Source organism: Castor canadensis, chromosome 5 (assembly GCF_047511655.1).
Source record: "Castor canadensis chromosome 5, mCasCan1.hap1v2, whole genome shotgun sequence".
NCBI lineage: Eukaryota > Metazoa > Chordata > Mammalia > Rodentia > Castoridae > Castor > Castor canadensis.
In genome coordinates, this window is record NC_133390.1 from 148,134,821 (window position 1) to 148,157,400 (window position 22,580).

Consider the following 22,580-nt stretch of genomic DNA (forward strand, 5'->3'; position numbering starts at 1 on the left):
CAGGCTACTTAGAACTATAAGCATGCAAATTTGTGATGCCCCATTGACATCATCAAAAAATAATTCTTCTAAATTTAGGATTTCATCTATGAAAAGGATCAGAGTTCTAAAACTAGCTGAAGGCAAATTCATTGTATAGACCTAGACAGAATCTCCTGTCTTTGTTTGGCCCAGTTTTCCTTCTACTAAGCTACAAAAATATGGATGACCACAGATGGAAATGTCCCTTTGAGTTAAGTTGTTTACCTGCATATGTATCTGGCACATAGTCTTTCACCTCTATGTAGACGAAGACAGCTGGTAGCATCAACGGCTGGTTCCTCTCATTCCTCAGGCAGATGTAGTGATAGCCTGGAGGGTGACAATAATACTGTGGGTTCACATATTGTCTTCACAATGTTAGTTATATCTGTGGGCATCGTGTGATGAGGCGTTTATTTTAGGTGACTTTGGATGGCAAACAGGTCACTTTTTTTGTCATTTTAATCACACAGTTTTGAGTGACAAGGTATTAACTTTCCTCAATAGAGAGGACAACTTTGTTGATTCTGATTATTTTTTTCTTTCGACCCAAAAGAGAATTCAAAACCATAGACCATAGTTTGAACTATTAGTCCAAATTTACACCTTACAGTTGAACTATACTTGACATGATTTCTTGACTCAGGGCTTAATGTGTGCTCCACTTTGGCCAATGGGATGTAAATAATGCAATAAAAGCAGGGGCTTAAAATGCACGTGCAGAGTTAGGCCCTTTTGTTTTTCAGTGGTCTTCCAAGAGAAGTCCATATCATGGGTGCCACTGTACCTTTAGCTTGCACCCAGACACGAGTACACATGCAACATACCTGACTCAAACTGACAGCTGGAAGCACAGCTGTGCCATTGAGCCCAGGACAGACCAACCAAACCTTGAGCTGTGTGGTTTATTCCCCAGGGTTCTTGTGAAAGAAACTTGCTCCCCAGTGTAACGAAGTGAGAGGCAGTGGAAACTTTAAGAGGTGGGGCCAAATGAGAGCTCACTGGGGTCCCTTGGAAGGGACTGGGGTAGTTCTAATTCTCCCACTAGATGTCACCTGCAATTAGGCCCTTGTCAGAGGTAAGATTGATGGGGTTGTCTGATCTTGCATTTTCAACCTCCAAAAATATGAACTAAACAAACCTCTTTTCTTTATAAAGAAACCTTCCTCAGGTATTTTTGTTATGATATTGAAGAACAGACGAGCACATACTGTCTGCCTACAGATTCATAAGCCAGGAACAAGATACCAAATGTAAATTTTCAGACGCTTTGTTACACATAATTATTATTGTGATGACAGTTGACTCATAGCATCATATAGCATAGCATGTCAGAAAACATGAAACCACCAGATTTGAGTACACAATTTTATATCCCTTGTTACAAAGTAGTAAATAGTTGCCTAAACCATTCTTTAACAATCATGTAAGGCAGTGATGATTTTCTTTGTAACTTTGAGAAAAAAAAATGTCTCACTACACCATCCATACCTGGCCGAATGGCTTGCACAGGCAAGATCCGGTGGCCAATAAATTTACCTCCTTCTTCATAAACTGCTATCCTTAAACAGGCCAGAGAAGGAAGAACCACCTGTGGGGATTAAAGACACACCTGGTTACAAAAATGAGCAATTCAAGAACGAGCTATAAATGTACCAGGCCCCATTTTCCCAAAGCCATGTAGAAGTTTCTAGTTAGCTAGTTTAAATAAAAAGTTCAACTGTTGCTCTATAAGTTAAATTGCAAGAAGGAAAAGACATGGGTTTCCAGAAATAAGGCTTCAACTATTCGTAAGGCCTTCCTTCCTTGCCCAGTGAGGCGTTTGTACAACACAGCCACTTTCTTTTTACATGAACACCAGCAATGTGGAAAAGAGAAAAATTCTGTGTCGGGGCAGAGTTAGTGGTGCTATTATATCATGCACTTGGTTTATGTCTTCAAAGCAAATGACTTTTATACCTTCAAGCAAAAGCAAAAAAAATTCTGGTTTTCATGATAGCTTTCAACATACAATTGTTTCATAAAACTGTAAGTCCCCAAGTTAACCAAGTAGTTATCTTTTTCCTCAGTGCACAACATCTAGAAAAACGCAGTTATATGTCATGTCAAGCAAGTGAGACGCACCTTTTTGAACACAATAGGTTCTTCTTCCCATACAGGATTTACAGCATTTCCTTGGGATGTCTTGGTCTTAAATGCCTTCCTCCTTGTATCCACAGGCAAACCAAACATATCCACTTCCACGTAAGTTCCAACTTTCTTATCAGAAAGAAACTGACCTGAAATAATCTAGAAAGCAGTAAAAAAAGAAGTCTTGAAAAATAAGTAACTGAGACACATGAGACTACTTTCAGCAGGTACAAATACTGTCGGTGAATGTTAAATCATAAGTGAAATGAAATAGAAGAAAGAATAGAAATTTGATTTCTCTTTCACGTAGAGTTGATAGAGGACTATCGAAAATGGCCAAGTTGGAAGTCAATAAGACTGTAGACTATGAACTTGTATACTGTAAACCATCAAGACTCGTTTACTCTAAACTCACCCCATTATCCATCTACACAGTTGTGGGTATCCTTTGTCTGTCTACAGAACTAATCAGTATTGTGGAGTTAAAAGAGGTTTTAAGGTTACATGTTCATAAAATGTTTCCCATGTCTGCCTGTATTTCTAACTCAGATCTCAAAATCTGATGCTTTCGCATGTCATAAAGAAGTCAATGGAGACAAAGAGTCTTTCCATTTTATTCCAGAAAGAGGAGCAGAAGGAAACAGGGATTGATGGAGCAAGCCTGAGGAATCTGGGTTGTGTGGTTGGAACACAGTTGCCTGCTGGTCAAGAGCCTTTTGAGTTCAAGACTGTGAAAAGGGACAAACTTTCCCCATAAGTCACACACAATGGTGACATGAACGTAACTGTCAGGGACTGAGTGAGGTCAAAGTTAATCACATGCTGATGTGATCAGACATTCTGGACAAGTTGGAAAGAAGGGCATCAGGAAGGCTCTTTGAATTTGTCCTGGGACAAATCATTTCCCCTGCATGTTCTCTGCTCGAATTCACAAATCTGCTCACAACAATATCTATTTAACATGAGGTTCTACTTCTTAGCAGGTATTTCACAACATGTTTGATACTTCTGAGTGATGTAAGCCCCATGGGGAATGTAGATGCACTGAGATGCTGGGTGCTTATGATATTTGCTCCAAGCTGAGTCCCGAACTAAATTACTAAAATTAAACCACACTGTTCTCCTCAGTAACACAGGATGGTGGGATACCCTGTCAGCGCCTAAGTCTATTCTGAAACTGTGTGGTCTATGCCATAAGATTGAAACAAAGGCATGGCTGGACAGATGTGAGTTACATCTGACTCTTGTGGTGATGATCAAGGTAGGAAAGACTCTACTACAGGGTGATTCTAGAACAACGCCTCTGTTTCTCACAGAAGTGGCTATCTGGGTTTCAACCATTTCCCTTTCAGCTCACCATACTTTCCTGCCTCTTGTCATTATTTTATACTAACAGTGTCACATTAGAACTTCCAAGACAAAACAACTAAGCAAGAAAACATATACAAAATAAGATGAAGCTGTAAACAGGGAAAATATGATTACTTTATGACTAATTGTAACAATTGATTCTAAATGCCAGTTGCTTCTGAGTTTATTTTAATCATACGACAAGAATCAAATTTCCTTGGCTGAAAATAATTTACTAAAAATATATAATCATAAGTTCTAATTCTGCCAACTTCAAAAGATATTATTATAAGATACTTTATTAAAATTTTATTTTTAAATCTTTGAAATAAAGTGGGGACCAAAATAGGCTCACTAATTTCTTAGATAGAAATTAGTGAATTGTTACTGGACTTTTTTATACACTTTTTCAAATGCTTTACTTGAAGGTCAATCTGAACATTGCATTTATGATCCAATAAAAAGTTTCTTGTCTTCACACTTATTCAGTTAAACACAAAATGAATGGTTCTTTTAAAAAGTAAATAAAATTCTAGCTTCAACAACCAAATGCTTACAGAATCATGTGAAAGGCTCTTTAAAAAAATGGATTTTCCTTTCCTGGTATTAAAAATGTTTCCTGACAGCTAAAAACAATTTAAGTGCTGTAACATCTATTTCAAAAGATGAAGAAAATAATTTGGAACTAATTTTTAAGATCAGATGAACATTTAATAGGGAAAACATTTAAGATTGTTGATATGAGTTTTAAAATCCTGGAGTACTCTGGTAGTTATTCAAAAGCCATGCTAGGCCTCCTGGTGCTTACCACAAGCTGTGTTCTTACACTAACTGCATAGAAAGAGGAGGCAAATAAATCTATCCCATATGCACATCACCCAGGACCTTGCCTGGTCTGTATTATGAATGGGAAGACATGGGATGAAAAAATGTCATGCTATGGTAATTTGAAAGCTTTTGTTCAATATGTAACAAAGATATTTTTTCTCTACTTTTTTTAGAACTAATAGAAACTGGTGGGGAAAAAAAAGACCAGACAAACTCTGTAATATGGCTGGCTAATTTTCATGTAAATTTCATGGAGGGCTATTTACACCCAAAGAGACAATTGGCCATGGTGGCTCTCATTGTTTCATTTCATTTGTTTACAGTCTATTTTTATCATATTAAGAATGAGACCTAACCCCTTTATCTCATCCATGTGGCCTGTAAAATTTTCTTTTTTTCGGGGTATGACTGGGGTGTGAACTCAGGGCTTCATGCTTGTAAAGCAGGCACTCTACCACTTGAGCCATACCTCCAGCCAATTTTGTTCTGGTTATTTTGGGGAGGGAGTCTCTCAAGCTATTTGCCTGGGCTTGCATAGAACCACAATACTCCTATCTCAGCCTCCCAAGTAGCTAGGATTAAGTGTGAACCACTGGCGCCTGGTTGAAAATTTCTAATGTAGATTCGATTCTTAAAAGGAAAAAAATGTATGAAGAAAGTGAAGCCTTTACCAGCTACCAAAATTTTAATGACTAAGTCACTTCTTTAAACAAAGTAGATAATATTAAAGACTTTTGTAAGGGATAAGTGTGTGACAAGGGTGTACATACCTTGACTGACAGAGTGTTAGCCACTATTCCATCCACGATGCCTTCAGTAAATGGATCAAAATGCTTGTCTGGCCTCCTCATGAATTCTGGTTTTAACCTATAGCCACTCTTCCCATTGTACTCATACATCCCCATGTTTATTTGCATAGCCAGATCTAAAATATCAAAAGCATAAACTCATTGTGAATATACTTATGTTTGCAGCAAAAATGAGACCCTAAAGTAAGACTGTATTACTGTCCACTTTTGTGACTGCTCACCTTTACAATGGAAATAGTCATTGAAATAATGTAGGAAATACAAATAAGAAAAAAGTTTCAGCTGCAGTCCCCAAATCCAGAGATAACACAGCCAACATTTGGTTTATAATTTATTTTTCCACTTCAAATATGTTTTTGCATACAGTATGTCCATTTTCATAAAATTTTTTTGCCTTTATTTTAACAGCTGTGTAAAATACCTTTGAATAGATATATTTGAGTAATGTATTTAACCAGCCTCCTTTTTGGACATATTTATGCTTCTTCTAATTTTCCACCATTACAAGGATGTTCATCATTGTGAACTCTTTTATATATATATACATATATATATGTGAACTCTTTTATATATATATATATATATATTTGTTTGTCTGTTTGTTTTATGGGGTTCTTTTGGCAGTACTGTGGTTTGAACTCAAGGCTTCATGCTTGTGAGGCAGGTACTCAACTACTTTAGCCATGCCTCCAGCTGTGGTGAACTCTTTGAAGACTTCATCAGTGGTTTTCCTAGACGTAGAATTTCTGAGTCAGAAAATACACACATTAAAAAAGTGTTTTTGATGGATCTTGTTAAAATGCCCTCCACAAAGCTTAGGCTCATGTATACTCACCTAAACCAAATCTTTGAGAATTGACTTCTATACAGTATCTCACTAACAAAAGATGTGGTAGCTATCTATTTATTAACTTACAGGAAAAATATTTCCTGACATTTATATTTCTGTGACTACTTACAATTAATATCTAATGACACATTGACTCTTTTCCAATGGACAAAGGTTACTGGTCAAAGTTTTCCTAATAATCAGTGTATCTAACTTACTGTAATTTAGTGGCTTAAAAAAATCTATCTATCTATCTATCTATCTATCTATCTATCTATCTATCTATCTACCTATCTATCTATCTATCAGCTGAGGATGTAGCTCAGTGGTAGCATGCTTGCCTAGCATGTGCAATGCCCTAGGTGTGATCCTCAGCACTGAGAAAAGGTTTTCTTTTTTTGCTTTTGATAGCACTGTGGTTTGGACTCAGGACCTCATGCTTGCTAGGCAGGCATTCCATCACTTGAGACACTACACGAGCCCTGTATTTTATTGGGTATTTTCAAGATAAGTTCTTGCAGACTGTTTACTTGGACTGGTTTCAAACTCCAGTCCTCCTGATCTCTGCCTCTTGAGTAACTAGGATTACAGGCATAAGAAAAAAAATTTTTTAAACTCATAAGGAATCTGGGAAGCTGCCAGCTGTTCCAGATTATCTGTGACATGCATGATTCATACTACTAATGTGAACAATAAAGAGGTGATGATAGAATTATTTCAAAGTTCCATATAACAAGCCATTTATAGAGCAGAGAAAATAAGTGAAAAATTATCACTTATTAAACTATTATAACTATGACATTAAAATTGGACAAAATATCAAAAAAACACAGTAATAGACCTAGCATACTTGAAAATAACTTCAAATGCATAAGAAATTGCATTAGTAAATTATGCGTTCATCCTAGGAACAAAAGAATAATTATATATTAGGAGATCTTTTATGATGATTGATCACATTAATGCACCAAAGATGAGATGAACACATGATCATCTGATTGACATCCAAGAGACATTTAATAACATCCAATATAAGTTCCTAAACATTGAACTGGAGATGGAGCTAAGTGCTAAAGTGCTTGCTTACCAAGCACCTGGTCCTGGGTTTGATCCCCAAAATCACACACACACAAAAAAGCAAAACACAGTCAACTAGGACAAACTCATAATTCTTTAGGATGGTAAAGAATATCTGTTCCAAAATAATAAACATTAGCCTACTTGACGGCATCACACAATTAAAATCCTTATTAGTATCCAGATGAAAAGGAAGATGACCACTCTCAATGGTATTATTTAATTTAATTCTAGATTTTAGGTCAATATGAAGCAAGATGACAGGGTTTCATACAAAGTAGTGAATAAAGATGAGGTTTTTCTTTTTTTTTGCTGAGGAACTGAATATCAGAATTTTTAAAGTGAAAAGGAAAACATCCTTTTTGACATAGAAAAACTTAAAATTGAAAAGGGGTCAGTTTTCTTCAGATGAATTTATAAATTCGGGGTTGGAGGCATGGCTCAAGTGGTAGAGCACCTGCCTAGCAAGCACAAAGCCCTGAGTTCAAACCCTGTTATCTCCTCCCTAAAGCAAAACAAACCAAAACAACAACAAAATCCTTTGAATTTATAAATTTGATGTGATTTTAATAAAAATACTTTTTGAATGGCAGGCAGGAAACATAATCTAATTAGACTAAATTAATTAGATATCAGAATCCCACTGGCACTATCGAGAAAGAAGAGAAATTAATAATAATAAAGGAGAGCTGCCCTTCCGGGTCATAAGCTATATTCTACAGTCTGATAATAACAGTGAGCTATTGCCTCGAAGGAGGCAGACAAATTTGTTAACAGAAGGGAGAAAAAGTGAAAAAAATGGATCCCAATAACAAAAATGGTCACCTCTATTCAGCTGTGATTCCAGTGCATCGGGTTAATTCTTTAGGTGATAAAAAAGTTTAATTCACTGAGACTGTATACCAAAGTTGAATGTGGATGGGTTGGAGGGTTAAATTATAAACAATGTAACAATCATGGGAGAAGTGGAGTCAGTGTGGGTCTGATGTTGGGGTGAGGAGGCTGATATCATAAACAGAGCTATGAAATAAACATTATTCAACATGACCCCATAAGATGAAATTTTCTTTTTCACACTACGCCATTTCTATTAAAATTATTGTTATAAACGAATAGGGAAGGTGCCAATGGTTTGCTATCAAGAATAGGCAATTCATAAAAGTATGAATGTAAAAGTCAGGAGATATTTTAAGTATTCAACTTCAATAATAATTGAAGAAATGTAATTAAAAGTGAGATGTGTGTATTGTCTGAAATTTTGCTATTGTTATTTAATAATGGTACTTATCCAAGATCTCAAATGAAAGGGGCACCTCATATTACATACTGCCAACAGCGAAATAATCCACTGCAACATTCTTTATGGGCAATTTCACAATGTGCCAAAAATGTGCTTACATCTTTCACATATTTTAACGCAAAAATGATTCCACTTCAGAACTCTTCCAAAAAATTAAGGGATAGATTTTACTATTTAAATACAAGACTGTTCTCAGAGCATTGGTTATAATAGGAAAAAAGTCCAATGTCTAGTGATAGAATCAGTAGGGATTTTAGTGAGTTGTGAAATATGCTTAATATATAGCTATCAAAATTTATGTGTCTGTATAGCATTTAAGTGTTTGTATGTATACATTTTCTTTAAATAAGGAATTATGTGAAAAAGTATTACATAAATAAAAATGATGCATAGGTTACCAAGCCAAAAGTTACTAGTGCTGAATCTCTGAGTGGTAGCATAACTAGAAGTTTTATTTTTTCTTTATACTTTTTAAATTTTTCCTAAAATAATTTCACATTACCTTTAAAAGTTAAAAAAATTTGAACTGTGCAGAAATAAAATCTGATTATAAATTATTAGAGAAAAATTCTCACCCTTTTTATCCTCCCTCTCCTGTTTGTGACCTCCCCTTAATGTGACCTGTTTTTCAAAACATTACTTGTATTTGAATTGGGTCTATAATTCACATATGAGAGAAAAAGAAGAAAGTTAAGGTGAATATAGATGATGTACTTGCTATACAAGAGTGAATATAGAACTTTTAAACCTGTTGAAATCACCATAAGAAGTGGACTAAGGCAGAAAGGAGAAAAATAGAGGGGATGAACTAATTCCGGTTAATTCATGCATATATACATGGAAACGTCACAATGAAACACCATGTATCGCTATCTTAAACAGATGTCTTTTTTCAAAAATGGAGAACAAGAAGGCAAAATAGGTCCTGTATGGGGGGTTGGTGCCAGTGGGAGGAGGGAGATATAAGGAGAGGGTGTAGGAGGGTGAATACAGTGGAAATGTTATGCACTCATGTATGAAAATGCAAAAATGAGACCTGTTGACGTTATTCCAGGAGAGGGGGAGGGGGAGTAAAGGAGAATGATGGAGGGGATGAATTCAACTATGATATAGTGTAAGAACTTTTGTAAATGTTACCATGAACCCCAGTACAACAATAATATAATAAAAAAGAATCATAAAAAAAGAAAATTTCTCAATTTTCAAAGTTCAGGGAGGTTTTCCTTTGATTTTTCTTCAGTGAAATTTATTTCATTCATTTTTTTCAATCGTGTTCTCTTTCTGATTATGTAGAAATGTTTTTTGAACGCTTGGAAATGTAACCGCAGACTGGGAATGAGCAGGAGCTGCTACTTACCCACTGTCTGGAAATTAAGAGCCACCATCTGACAGCCCGCGTTCCAGAAGAGCTGAGGCATGTAGTTGGATGAATCCACACGTGTTCCTTTTGGATAGATCCTGCTGAGTTGCATTTTGTTGTATCTGGACCATCATGTTAAGTAGTGAATGCAATTATAAAAATAATCAATCAATCATATTAACTGAGAGGGTGCTTTCTGTCATTTTCCATTAGGGAAATGGAATAAGTATTCATAATCACATTGAATTAATGGGTGAACTCTGCAAAAGGCTTTCTGAACAAACAGAACAGAGATGCTCCTGTAATAGAAACAGAGCATCCTCTTTGCAGAGCCTGATGGGTGAAAGGTAATGGGGTGGCAAAAATGGTGCAAAGTCAGTGTGATTTTGTGGGATATGTGAAGGACAATCTTCACGGTTAAGGACACAGCATAGCTGGAGTGTGTTAAGTCACATGAGAGGATGGTATTGTGTTTGACAGAAGCAGATGATATGATATGAACTCCATGGCTCTTTTTGAAATGTTTTCTGCTCATTTTCTTAACCTTCTCTGGGAATGCTATTTGCCAAGAGTGTGGAATTTTTCATGACTGATAACAAAGTAAATATTGCACAGAAACTTCTGACCTTGCTTCAAATTTTGGTTCAGTTCTTGTAAGAACTTTATAGGTGTGTCTTTAGAACATGATTGACTATTACCAAGTTAGGTAGAGATCAGCTAAGGTGCTGAGCTAGGCAAAATGGACTTGAGTCTTAACTCCAGAACTTGTTGGCTATATGATCCTGGCAAGTTATGTCACCTTTCTGTGGTGCAGTTTCCTCTTCTGTAATGTAAATTGAACAATTCCTACATCACAGGACTATTGAGAGAATTAAATGAGATTAAACATACGGCAAAAATCTATCACACAGTCAATAATGAGTACTAGTGACAATGATTCTTGTAATGTGACTTTATGGAGTCCACATTTTTTCCCTCTCCTATTGTTAAGTTTTAAAGGTGACTTTTATTGTAGGAATTTCTTTATAAAACTGAATTATTTTGGATAGTTAGTGTTAATTTTGTGAAAAAAAAAATTAAAGGTCTGTTAGATTTTGTTTTGTTTCAGGGATAATTATAAAACTTGTATGAACAATGCTATTGTTATATATTTACATTCTTATCATCATCGCCATTCAAACTATTTTAATTGAAGATAATTCATATATGTAAGGGACTAAGCCAGGCTTGTAGATGTGTGTACACATTATCTATATCTCATAAATACATAAGTTATGTATACTGGTGTTACATATATTAGACCTACTCTAAACAGTTAGTCATGAGGATAGTAACATTATTTCTGTTTACAGATAAGGAAAATTAGGCTTAAGCACATTACCAAGGGGCCCAGTTCGAGTGTGTGAGGGACTTGTTTGCTTCTCCCGAGGCCAGGCTACCCAACTCAGTAATGTATATGGGAACCCGAGACTATTTATCATTCCCAGGCTATAGACTGAATCCATTCTATGCATCCTTCTCCTGGTTAAGCAACCAACCAACCAATCAACCAACCAAAAAAAGCACATGACTTTAGTGGTGTTAGTTCAGCAGTCATTCGTCAAATCAAGGATACTCTACAAATTCCACTGGAGATTTGGTAAGTTGTTCAAGTCCTTTGGTTTCAACGAAGGAAGACATTTCAAAACTTTTATTTCTTTCTGAATTCAACACAGAAAATAATGTGAGAAAAAATTAATATTATAAATTGGTGTTGATATGTTATAATTTATACAATTATATTTTATATACTTGTATATTACAAAAGAAGTAGGTGAATGCTCAGTGAAGTTGACAGCCATTTATTCTCAACATAATTTTCATTTTTTTTTTTCAGTGACTATCTGTAACAAAAGTTGAGTTTTGCTTGATGTGTCTTTTAATATTTATGACTTCTGGGTATGCAATTTAGGGATATGAATGAACTTTAAATGAGTATAGTGTGACAGTGAAAATGGTTTTGTTAAAAGAGTGGGGACCCTGTGGGATCTTCTGTACTAAGTCCATCCAGATTGGCTTCTTAGGGATTCACAAAAGATACCATGGGAACACTTGTGCTAATACAGAATGTCATTCATGTACACCTTCTCTTAACCTTCTAACAACTAACATGAAACCAGAATTATGATACTTAAAAGCTGAAGGATCTTTGGACGTTTTCCAGTCTGGTGGCCTCATTTTCATATTAGATTAAAAAAAAAAAAGGCCAGACAGGTGAATGTGCTAAATATTCTTGAACACAAAGTGCCAGGAAAACATGCTGAAAAGTGGAGTTCAAGCCTCTAATTAGAAATGACAGGAACAAAAGAAAAGTTATCTTGGTTTAGAAATCCTGACAGTCAGACAATTTTTTGGAAGTCTTCCTAACTAGCAATCAATGGTTACATAGAGCATTCAGACAGATGTCCTCCAGAGTGCTTAGACGACTCAAAAGTTTTAAGACTAGGTAGTGATTGTTCCTTCTTTGCTCTCTTCTCTTCCAAAAGTAAAACCTCATTCTTTTCTAATCAGTCCAGACTCCTCTTTATCCATCTCCCACCTTCTTCAATTTTCTCTCAGGGAGACCCTGACTTCTCTTATTTTGGTTCACCAAGTCTACTTTTATATGGCTAATTATTTTAAACATGACTGTTAATTAAAATTAAGTCAGCGATAAAATGATAGGAAACTCAAGAAGAAACATGCCTGTAAGTCTGGCTGATGTTACAGTGTGCTAAAGAACTCTGTATACCTGCTCCTTCTCCCGCTTGGCTATGTGGAGGAGCTTTTAACTCGTGAATTAGAAAAGCTCATTTTGCAACCAGTGAATGAGCAGTCATGTAAAGGACACCACTTTAGGATGCTTCAAACATAACAACTCGTGGTAGCAAACAGTAATCACAGCATCAAGAAATGTTGAAATCTTTATATATAACCTTCATATATAAGGAAATTAAATTCCTTATAGATATCTAGACACCAATATGCCAGTAAGATAAGACTTGGGAAAAATTATGTAAATATAAATAAGTGTGTTAAATAGAGGTTTGGGATTGGCTACCTCTATAAAATTGCCCATTAATAGAAGAAGCTACTGGGTTTAAGCAAAATTTCAGTTTTTAAGAGGACACTTTTATAAACAGCTGGTAAATCCCAAGTATTCACTTAATCTGATATTATCTTATACTTGATGCAAATATAAGAGGCCTCCTTTCTCTATGTAGAGGAAAGTTGTTTTTGCATTTGTACGGATGTGTAGTTACAGAAATTAGTTCTATGTTCTCCTAAGTATATAAAATGTGCTGAATGAATAGAATCTGGGTGAATTTATTCTATTTCGAGTTACCAGGATTGCCCAGGTCTCTGTGGAATAAGGAGATGTTTGTTTTTACCACATCATTTACATAAGCCATTTATACAATGGGTAGATGTCACCATGTGGTAGCAAAACAAAATCAAATATAAAACTCAATTATTTGCATGTTGGTCTAATATCTTTCAGATAATCATGTTTGGTCTGTAGCTCCATTAAATATTTTGGAGGAATATCATGAAATGATATTGATGTCTTAAATAAAATACAAAATATTGACATATTAAAATAGTTATATTCACATAAGGATAAGAAGATACTCAACCAATGCATATATTCAAGACTTCACTTGGACAGACAGAATAACTCCACTAAAGGTAACTTTCTTTGATATATTTACCTAATGCTTAAAATATATTCACTTTATGATACACTCATTAGTGTGGTTTTGCATGGTATAGTGTAGTTTTCTCCAGGGAAAACTTACTTTTAGAAATTTCAAATGACTCAAACTTGACTGGCTGAATATAGTTCACCAGGTTAGACATCTCCTCTGTGGCCATGGCTTCACTCCCAGCAGTCCCCTGGAAGCAGGAATAAAAAAATAAAATACCTTTCCAGCCTTACCATTATATTATCCCCTGTGATAATATGGAATCCTGATTTTCCATATTTCTAGGAAAATTGTCATATGACTCAACTGAGCAGAAAAGCATCCCTACTCTTCTGAAAGTGATGATTGGCAGTAAAAATGCATTATGGGAGAAAGAGAAAGCAATGTAGGCTGAGTATCCCTTGTTTGATATGCTTGGGACCAGCCATGATTCAAGTGTCAGATTTGGAGCTATTTGCATATATCTACTGAATATCTTGGAAGAGGACCAAAGCCAAAAGAAGAAATTCATTTATGTCTCACATATACCTTATATACAGAGACTGAAGGTAATTTTGCACAGTATTTCAAAATAGTTCTATGCATGAAACAAAGTTCCATGGGAGAGAATTTTCTATTCGTGGGGTCATACTAGTGTTCATAAAGATTTGGACTTTGGAGCATTTCAGATTTTGGAATTTTGGGTTAAGAATGCCCAGTCTGTAACCATTTCACAAAAGTGCGGGGTGGGAGGAGGCCTGGTAGCATTGGCTGGCAATGTGGTCTGAGAGCAACAGCGTCAGCCCCATCCACAGGCTTCAGAGACTGTCTGAAATTTAATAAGGCGGTGTAAATGAAAGCTCATTAGGATTTGAGAGACACTGCTGTCTTCCACCGCAGGGAGTCCATACTTGGCGTCTAAGGTGAGTAAATAAGGTACTCACTGTTCAGTAAGTGACTAGTAGATGACTGCTGCATGAACGTAAAACTGTCGATAATAATAAAGGTTGGCTATGAAATTAGCTGGGGTGGGCTAAGAACTTTGCATTTCTTCCTAAATGTTCTTTCCTCCCTTCCTTCTTGCTTCCACTAGACAAATAGTACAGTAAAGCCTAGGCTTAAGAGCTCAAGTTCTAGAACCAGATTCTCTGATTTTAAATCCCAAGTCTGTTACTTAGAAACTGTGCAATCTTGGATAAGTTACTTAACTGGAATGTGCCTTAGTTTACTCATCTATAAAATTAGGATAAAATCAGTTCCTAGCGTATGCAGCGTTGTTGTAACTATTAAATGAGTTAATTTATGCAAAGGAGCTTAGAACACACCGGGAACATAGTAAAATCTCATGTTACTTTAGCTATTATTAGCTATTATATATTACTTTGATGTAGTTTTTAATAAAGAAGAAAAGCAATACTGCAGTATTGGCAAGGGACAGGCCTCTGTAGACCAATCTAATATTTTCCTTCCATTTTTAGAAGAGAAAATAAATGGAGACAAAGTTTCTTTTGAACACTCCCATAGCATTATTTAGGTTAAATGTCAATTGGGATGTATTCATTTGCAAATGGATGATCCAATTAGTAGACAGTTTTATTATTTTATTACTTTTTGTGGCACTGGAGATTGAACATAGAGCCTTGGCATGTGCTAAGCTCTCTATCACTATAGCATACCCCTGCTCAGGAAGACAGTTTAAAAATTATCCAGAATCAATCATCAAAAATTATACACAACTGGCAAGATATGGTGGTACATGGCTGTAATCCCAGCTACTCTGAAGGTAGAAGTAGGAGGATCAAAGTGTGAAGCCCCCAGCAGGGGGAGAATATGAGACTGTATCTGAAAAACAAACTAAAGCAAAAAGGGCTGGGGATGGCTCAAGTGATAGAGTGCCTGCCTAGTAAGTCCAACCCTGAGTTAAAAACTCAGTGCTGTAAAAATAAAGGTAATTATACACCATTGGAATCATTCTCAGGCAGATATAGTTTACCAAGAATTGTGAATTTTCCTCTTGGAAATTAAGTTAAACATCTGTGGAGGAACCATAACCAAGTAAAAATTTAGAGGACTTTGAAGGAAATATTTGTACGAAGGAAAGCTTCAAATGAGAACTGCTTACTATTGGCTTTTTAATTCTTAGCTAAGCTGTAAACCTACCAGTACTGAGACAGAGATGCTGACGTATTTTGATATAGATTCAAATTCATTATAACCTTTTTGACCAAGATTCCTGCTTAAACAAAGTCCCATTGACCTGGCTCTAGTTTGCTTTTAGGTTCTGGGCAATTAATATTTCTGAACTAATAAAACTTCTTGAAATATGTGAGCTTGTATAAATATGTATCTGTAGTGGTACCCAAATTACAACAGTGAAATTAACATCGTATCTCTGAACATTTCTCTGAACCCACTATCTTCTCCTGATGGGGATTCTTTGAAAATTGGTGCTGGTAGTTGAAAGTCATGCATTTACTCTTTTCACCTTTAGATGGCAGAAAAGGACCATAGATAGATCTAGGAGGCACTGGTGCCTGCCAAGTCTGTTACCCTTTCTGGGATAAGAAGCCCAGGATACCCACCTCATCCATTGAAGATTTTTTACAGTCATCGTCGTCGTCGTCGTCGTCACTCTCCGTATCAGCTTCCCCTGTTGAATTTTAATAATAGATCATGACATCAACATTTGCAAGTTCAAAGCTCTTGTAATAAGGGTATTACCAAAAATTGACTAGCGAGTTCTTTGGAAATTTGACTTTCTGTTTTAAAATTACTGTTTTCAAGGATTTAAATTATATTAGTTATAGAGCGTTATATTGACACTTTGAATATGGATTTTTTTTTCTAAATTTGATTTGTGAATGAATAACATAAATTTGCAAGTTCTACAAAAACTGCTTACCTTAATATTTTCTGTTTTAAGAAACACATGGCACCATATATTATTTTCCTTCTGTGTCACATGATTTCTATTTTGATGTATACATTGTCTTTCAGGATGGTTGGCTCTGTGACCCTAACACAGATAAACTCTCCCCTTTGCCTGTTTCCCTCTTTTTCCAAACCCTGGCTCTTTGATTCAATCCTTGGCCAGCAGAAAGCTCGGTCAACCTTCTCCAGGGACATACAACACCACTCAAAAGTCAAAGATGAAGTCATGGGGCCGGCAGGGTGGCTAAAGTGGTAGAGTACCTGCCTAGCAAGTGTGAAGTCCTGAGTTCAAACACCAGTATGGCCAAAAAAGAAGAGGAAGAACAAGAAGAAGAAGAAAAAGAAGAAGGAGGAGGAGGAGACGTTCTGTGTGTGGGCAAGAGCTGTAGGGTGATGGGGTACAAATGACAACACAACAGCTGAAGAGTGCCCATTATATCTCTGTTCCTCAGATTTGTCTGTGATCTTATTTGATGGGTGCACTGTCATCAAAACAATTCATGTATCTTAGAAAACGGTGGCATTCTGTGTAGAGGGGCAAGATAAAATGGGCTAACACTTCAAAATCATAACTCTTGAAAAATCTGAGTCTGACCTAAAATTCAGCTTCATGTTTAGCCAATATTCAGTCATTTCAATGGATTGGTTGTTTTTACTCCCAATGATTTGAGAGACATTTCTGCTCTATAAAATATCCACACCAATATGAAATATTACATTCTTCCATACCTCTGACTTCAGTATGACCCAGTAATATCTATTATGTACAAGTATTTTCAAGTAGAAAGAAGGCATACAGTTAGTGCTATTGACTACTTCTTTCAGCGTTCACATGATGCACCATCATGAGGATGTCAGCAGGTGGTAGTGTGCTCAAAAATGAGGCAGACTGTGGTGTCAGGGCCTGCTCCCACCCCAGCCTTCTGAAAGTGAGCGGCCCCACTCAATCTATATAAATCACACAGAGTCCACAGTCTGCTTTCCAAAATGCTCTGAAATGTTTTCATTTGGCTGACAAAGTTCAATCAATTACTGAATGATAGCAGTAAGCAAAGCATTCATGAAATGTCTTTAGGGGAAAAGGTTTCTGGCACTTATTTATTAAAGCCACATAAAATCACTTTATGATGTAATGTGACAATAAGGCGAATTGATTATGTTTTTTACTAGAAATTGTATCTTATTGTATCAGAAACACATTCTTTTTGGAGGTTTCCGTGCAAATATGTTTTACATTCTAATTTTTTTGCCTTAAGAACTTATTATATTTTTTTTGTTTTTTAATGGGGGAGAGAATTCTTTAAATAAAGTAAATTGGAAAGATGTGTTGGCAGAGGCTTGTTAAACAATGTCTCATGGGCACAACAATGCATCAGTCATTTCAAATACCCAGTCAGGTCACTCTTTGGTTTATGTGGGAAAGAAAGAATTTGTTTTCCTTTACTATAAGTGCAAGGACCTGGTTTTTCCTTTGCAAAGTTTTTGTTTGTTTGTTTATTTATTTATATTTAGCTTTAAATTGATACATAGTAATTGTATGTACATATATATATATATATATATATATATATTTAAAATTTGATCCTACTTCTTTAAGACAAGTGTCCTGGCTAAAGGCTGCATCCTTGAAGAGGCAGCTGTGAACAGAAGCCACGATAAGAAAATGAACTTTGAAACAAAACTCCTTTCATGGTTTTCAAATTACTTGAGCTCTCATTACTGCAAATATGTATAAAACAAACAGTAAATTAGCAATACTCTTTATTCAGGGGCCTACCTACATATTAAAATGTCCAAAAATTTCCATGGAAATAAATAATGATTGCACAACAGACTACGGCTCTCTTAGGAAACCTACCGAATTACTAACAGATTGTTGCTCTTTCTCTGTATTAAGCAATCGTGTTCCCTGCCTGTAAAAGTCGTTACTTGTGTTATGTGTTCCTGTTAATAAGAGGGGAAGAACTGGTTGTAGGAAAGGCAGATGGTAAAAAGACAAAAACGCCCCCAAAAGAAAACAAAACAAATCCCACCAAGCATCCACATATAATGTAAGACTCAGTTTACTTGCTAATGTTCAAAGGACATAGGCAGGTCAGGAAATAAGTGGCCTCTGATGAAAATCATTTTAAAACTTCAAAAAACATTTTTACTGAGAAGGAAAGCTATTTTTTAAAATGAACCAGAATTGTGTAATATGGCTGAAATACACATTTAAGCACTACAAAACCCTTTCAAAAGTTATATAATGTCTGTTGATAAGGATGTTTATCTAAACAATAAAAGCAATTGGCAAGTGAGACAGAAAATCGGAATAAAAGAAAAATCAGAATCTTAGTCAGAGCTGGAGTAATAGCTTAGTGGTAGGGTGTTTGCCTCACATGTCGGAGACCCTGGGTTTGATACCCAGCGCTGCCTGAAATAAATGTCTTGGTCAACCATGTTTTTGTTTGATTGATCTAGAGTTCATTTTTAATTTTAAATTATTTTAATATCTATTAACTGATATATGAGAAGTATACAGGAAAGTAAACATACATGTAAAGAGAAATGAATTTTCAGCAAATGAAGATATATTCTTGTTAAGAAACAAAATATAACCAGCTTCTAAAAGCCCCTTTGGTCTCCCTTCTAGTTACTTCTTCTCCCAGGGTAACGAGGACCCTGACTCTAATAGCAAAGGTTAGTATTGCTGGTTCTTATACTTTATTTAGATATAGTAATGTAGTATATGCTTTTTGGTATTTACTTCTTTTGCTCAATATTAACTTTGTAATATTCATCTGCTTTTTATGATAATTATAAAACATTATCATTTCTTTATGCTATTCCATTGTGTGAAGGAACCAGGATTCATTATTCATGGGTATTTTGTTGGTTTCTAGTAGTTGGTTATTTTTAATAGCATTGGCTTTCAGCAATTCTTGTACCACCTCTTGGTAAGCATAAATATATATTTCCTTTGGGTATCTACCCAGAAATGGAATTACTGGGACATAGGTATTATATTATATATGCTCAGTTTTTGTAGATATGTTATTAAAGTTTTTTGTGTGTGTGTGCTGGGGATAGAACTGAGGGCCTCATTTCTTCTAAGCAAGTGTTCTACCACTGAGTCGCACCCCCACACCCCAATGTTCAGCTTTTAATTGAGGAACTTGTACAGTGGGGCTTAATGCTCCTCTACTTGATCACCCTGATCTCTTAATCAGGAGACCTCCATGTGCACTTTTCAGATTGCCCATAGTCCTACTGAATTTTGAAAGTAAATTAGACTAAATTACAAAGAATCCAAAGGAAATGAATGATCACATTGAATTCTTTTCTCATCAACCACAGAAAAAAATTCAATCTAAATTTAAAAGGAAAAGGAATAATAACAGGCATCATCCAGTACCTTTGATTCAAGTAATTTTGCCATTTTACATTTTTAAAAAGCCCTGCAAAATGTGGAAAATTGTGATGCTTAGAACTCTTCAGCAAATCATCAATGAGAATGTCTTCAGTGAATATCCTGTCCTCAGTCCTACTGCTAACGCTTTCCATTAAGAACCTTAAAACCATGCGGTTACTCCAAAGATGATGTGGCTAATGCAGAAGCCAGAATAATGTCCTCCCAAGGATGTCCATATCCTGGAGACACCCGTGCTCCCTGAACATGGCGCCTTGCATAACAAAAAGGACTTTGCTGATAAGATTAAGGACCTTGAGATGCGGATTATCCTGGATTATCTGGTGTCTTTAAAAGCAGAAGACATTTCCCAGTGATGGTCAGAGAGAGATGAGACTAGAGAAGGGTTAGTGACATGCAACACTGCTGGCTTTGAAGCTGGAAGAAGGGGGTTGTCAGCCAATAAATGTGGGTGGCCTCTAGGAGCCGGAAAAGCAAAATGAATTTTTCCTTAGAACTTCCAGAAAGAAACAGCTCTGAAGACAACCTCAGTGTAGCCCAGAGGATGATCCCTGTGGACCTTTATAAAACATCTGTGGACTTTTTTTTTCTTCCTTACTGGGGCTTGAACTCAGGGTCTTCACCTCAGTTTTTTGTGATAGGGTTTTTTGAGATAGGGTCTCCCAAAATATTTGCCTGGGCTGGCTTCTACCCGTGATCCTCCTTATATCTGCTCCTGAGTAGCTAAGATTACAGGCATGAGTCACCAGCGCCCAGCCATCTGTGTACTTCTATTTCATTAAGTTTGTAGCAGCAATAGAAAACCAATGCAGTTTAAAACTGTGCCAAAATAGGAGTGTGAAAAGTCCTTCTAGGCTAATTTCAGGGCAGCAATTCTTATTACACACACATAATACAGCCTGCCAACCCCTCACCAGCTCCTGGAGAGGAGGGCTCAAACACGCTGGAGGAGTCACTGTATGTGTTGGAGGCTTGCTCTGAGAGCTTCTTTTTGCCACTTCCGTCCGATGACTTGTGTGATTTCTTCTTGTTTTTCACCAAAATTTTGTACATTAAATCCATAGGGCTTGGAAGAGGGACTCCAGATTCCAGCTATAAAGAAAAGAAGAATCTTTAAAAATACTGCCTCTTCCTTTCAGATTAGCTTTCCCAAACCCCCAGTCCAACTTTTGGTACCAAGAGTGTCTAGATTATTCTTTACCAGTTTGATCACGGATCATTAAACTGTTCTAAATGTGTTCTACATAGGGACTGGTTCATAGCTGTTTTTTTTTTTTTTTTTAACTTCAAAGACATATTTTAACTACTATACTCTTCTTTTTCTATGACAAAATCTATATAAACAAGACCATAGAAATGTACTGGTAGAGTGGATGTATTAAAACCTGAACTTTCATGAGTTTTCTCATGGACCATAGAAATCCAACTGTCTTGATGTGGGACAGATAAGAAGGCCTTGACCTGAATTTTCAAAGGAGGGGAGCCAGGCATTTTGCATGAAGAAGGGGTTCCATTGGGCAGGAATTTTCAAGTGAGCCTGTGGAATCAGCCGTTTAGATGCAGCTTAAAAACAGCCAAATCCTGCCTTGGTATTTGGTGGCTTAGCTGCATATCTCCTTAACATCAGCAGAGGTGGACTAGGTGGTTTCAGATTTCCTTCTAACCCTGGGAGTCAGGCTGCCATAATTGCAAGCTTTCTTCTACTGTTTCAAGTTTGCATACCTAATGGGAAAATTAATTTCCCATGAGTAAGTTATTAGATATTGTATCAGACAATATGTGTGAAAGTCATAGATGGGTTTATTTTTAGAAAGTCTATTGATCTTCCATAAGTTAGTCTTCTATTTTTTTGCTTGTAGTGAGGCTAAGGACTGGTATGAACTCAAAGACATGTGAAGACTGAAGGTCCAGGAGAGAAGAGGCCACTTTAGGATATTTCTGCTGCTTCCTTTCCTAAAATAGTAGCTGTTACCAATGAGCTGGTTGTTCCACTCAGGTAGAAATTGTGAGTAGGTGAGGAGAAGATATTCTAGTGTTGACAGTCCCAGGTTCTTGAATGCCCAAGGTCTTGGGGCTGGACTGGCAGACTCAGAGGCTGACAGCTCTAAGCCTGGAAAGCTAAAGGTCTGTTGCTCCAGACTATAGAATCCAAAGACTTATGACTCTAGATACTCAAATGAGAGGTTTATTCCTTTGGGTTTTAACCACCAGTCTTCTTGGCTCTTGGTAGCTATTGTAATCCTCCACTTCCAGCATCAGTGAGCAACAACAGTTGACAGCACCTCACATGTTGGGATCCTCAACTCCAACAGGGGCTAATGTTATAGCTGTTGGGCCTAGTAGAGTGTCAGACCCTTGATTCTTAAGGCTTGGCAGCTCCTTGGAACTCTCCCAGAAACTGGGGCGCATAGCTTCTCATCTTTAGGTCTTCACTGCCTTCATTATCTCTGCTGCTTCTGCTCCCTGCCCCCAGTAACTCCTGGAATTCTTCAGCCATCCTCTCACAGTTACTGCTACTGCTGCTGCTGCCACCTTTGCCTCTGCTATCGGTCTACTGCTGTCTCCTCTTCATGTTGCCAGCTCATCCTGCTCTGCTAATGAGAAAGATCAAAAGTAGGCAAGGAAAGACCACACTAGAGAGGTCTTTTATTGACCTAATGTTGCAACATCAGGAGGCAGCATAGGAAGGTATCTCTCAGCTAACTCAAAAAGTGAGCTGAACAGCCTGCTTTATAGCCAGAAGAGGGTGTGGAAAAGGTGTTTCCACCAATCATGGCATAGCACTTCATTCAAATGAAGGACCGTGCTTGTATCAATCACGGATCTTCT

The 22,580-nt window shown here is 36.6% G+C and overlaps 1 protein-coding gene and 1 non-coding gene across 4 annotated transcripts in view; one reads left to right on the top strand and one right to left on the bottom strand.

The window, feature by feature from the left end:
• Positions 1-22,580, bottom strand: part of Plcb1 (phospholipase C beta 1) — a 725,927-nt gene that overhangs the window by 133,414 nt on the left and 569,933 nt on the right. For all 3 annotated transcript variants that reach the window (XM_074074371.1, XM_074074370.1, XM_020160494.2), the window contains exons 14-22: positions 20,666-20,843; positions 15,991-16,058; positions 13,523-13,619; positions 11,320-11,404; positions 9,702-9,826; positions 5,100-5,254; positions 2,146-2,310; positions 1,513-1,612; positions 247-351 (exon numbers count right to left, since the gene is read on the bottom strand). In XM_074074371.1, coding sequence (XP_073930472.1) covers positions 247-351; positions 1,513-1,612; positions 2,146-2,310; positions 5,100-5,254; positions 9,702-9,826; positions 11,320-11,404; positions 13,523-13,619; positions 15,991-16,058; positions 20,666-20,843 — 1,078 coding nt within the window. The remainder of the gene's footprint in view (positions 1-246; positions 352-1,512; positions 1,613-2,145; positions 2,311-5,099; positions 5,255-9,701; positions 9,827-11,319; positions 11,405-13,522; positions 13,620-15,990; positions 16,059-20,665; positions 20,844-22,580) is intronic.
• LOC141423742 (small nucleolar RNA SNORA51) lies at positions 4,293-4,421 on the top strand. The gene has a single exon (XR_012448561.1). It is a non-coding gene; the product is annotated as a small nucleolar RNA SNORA51 (small nucleolar RNA).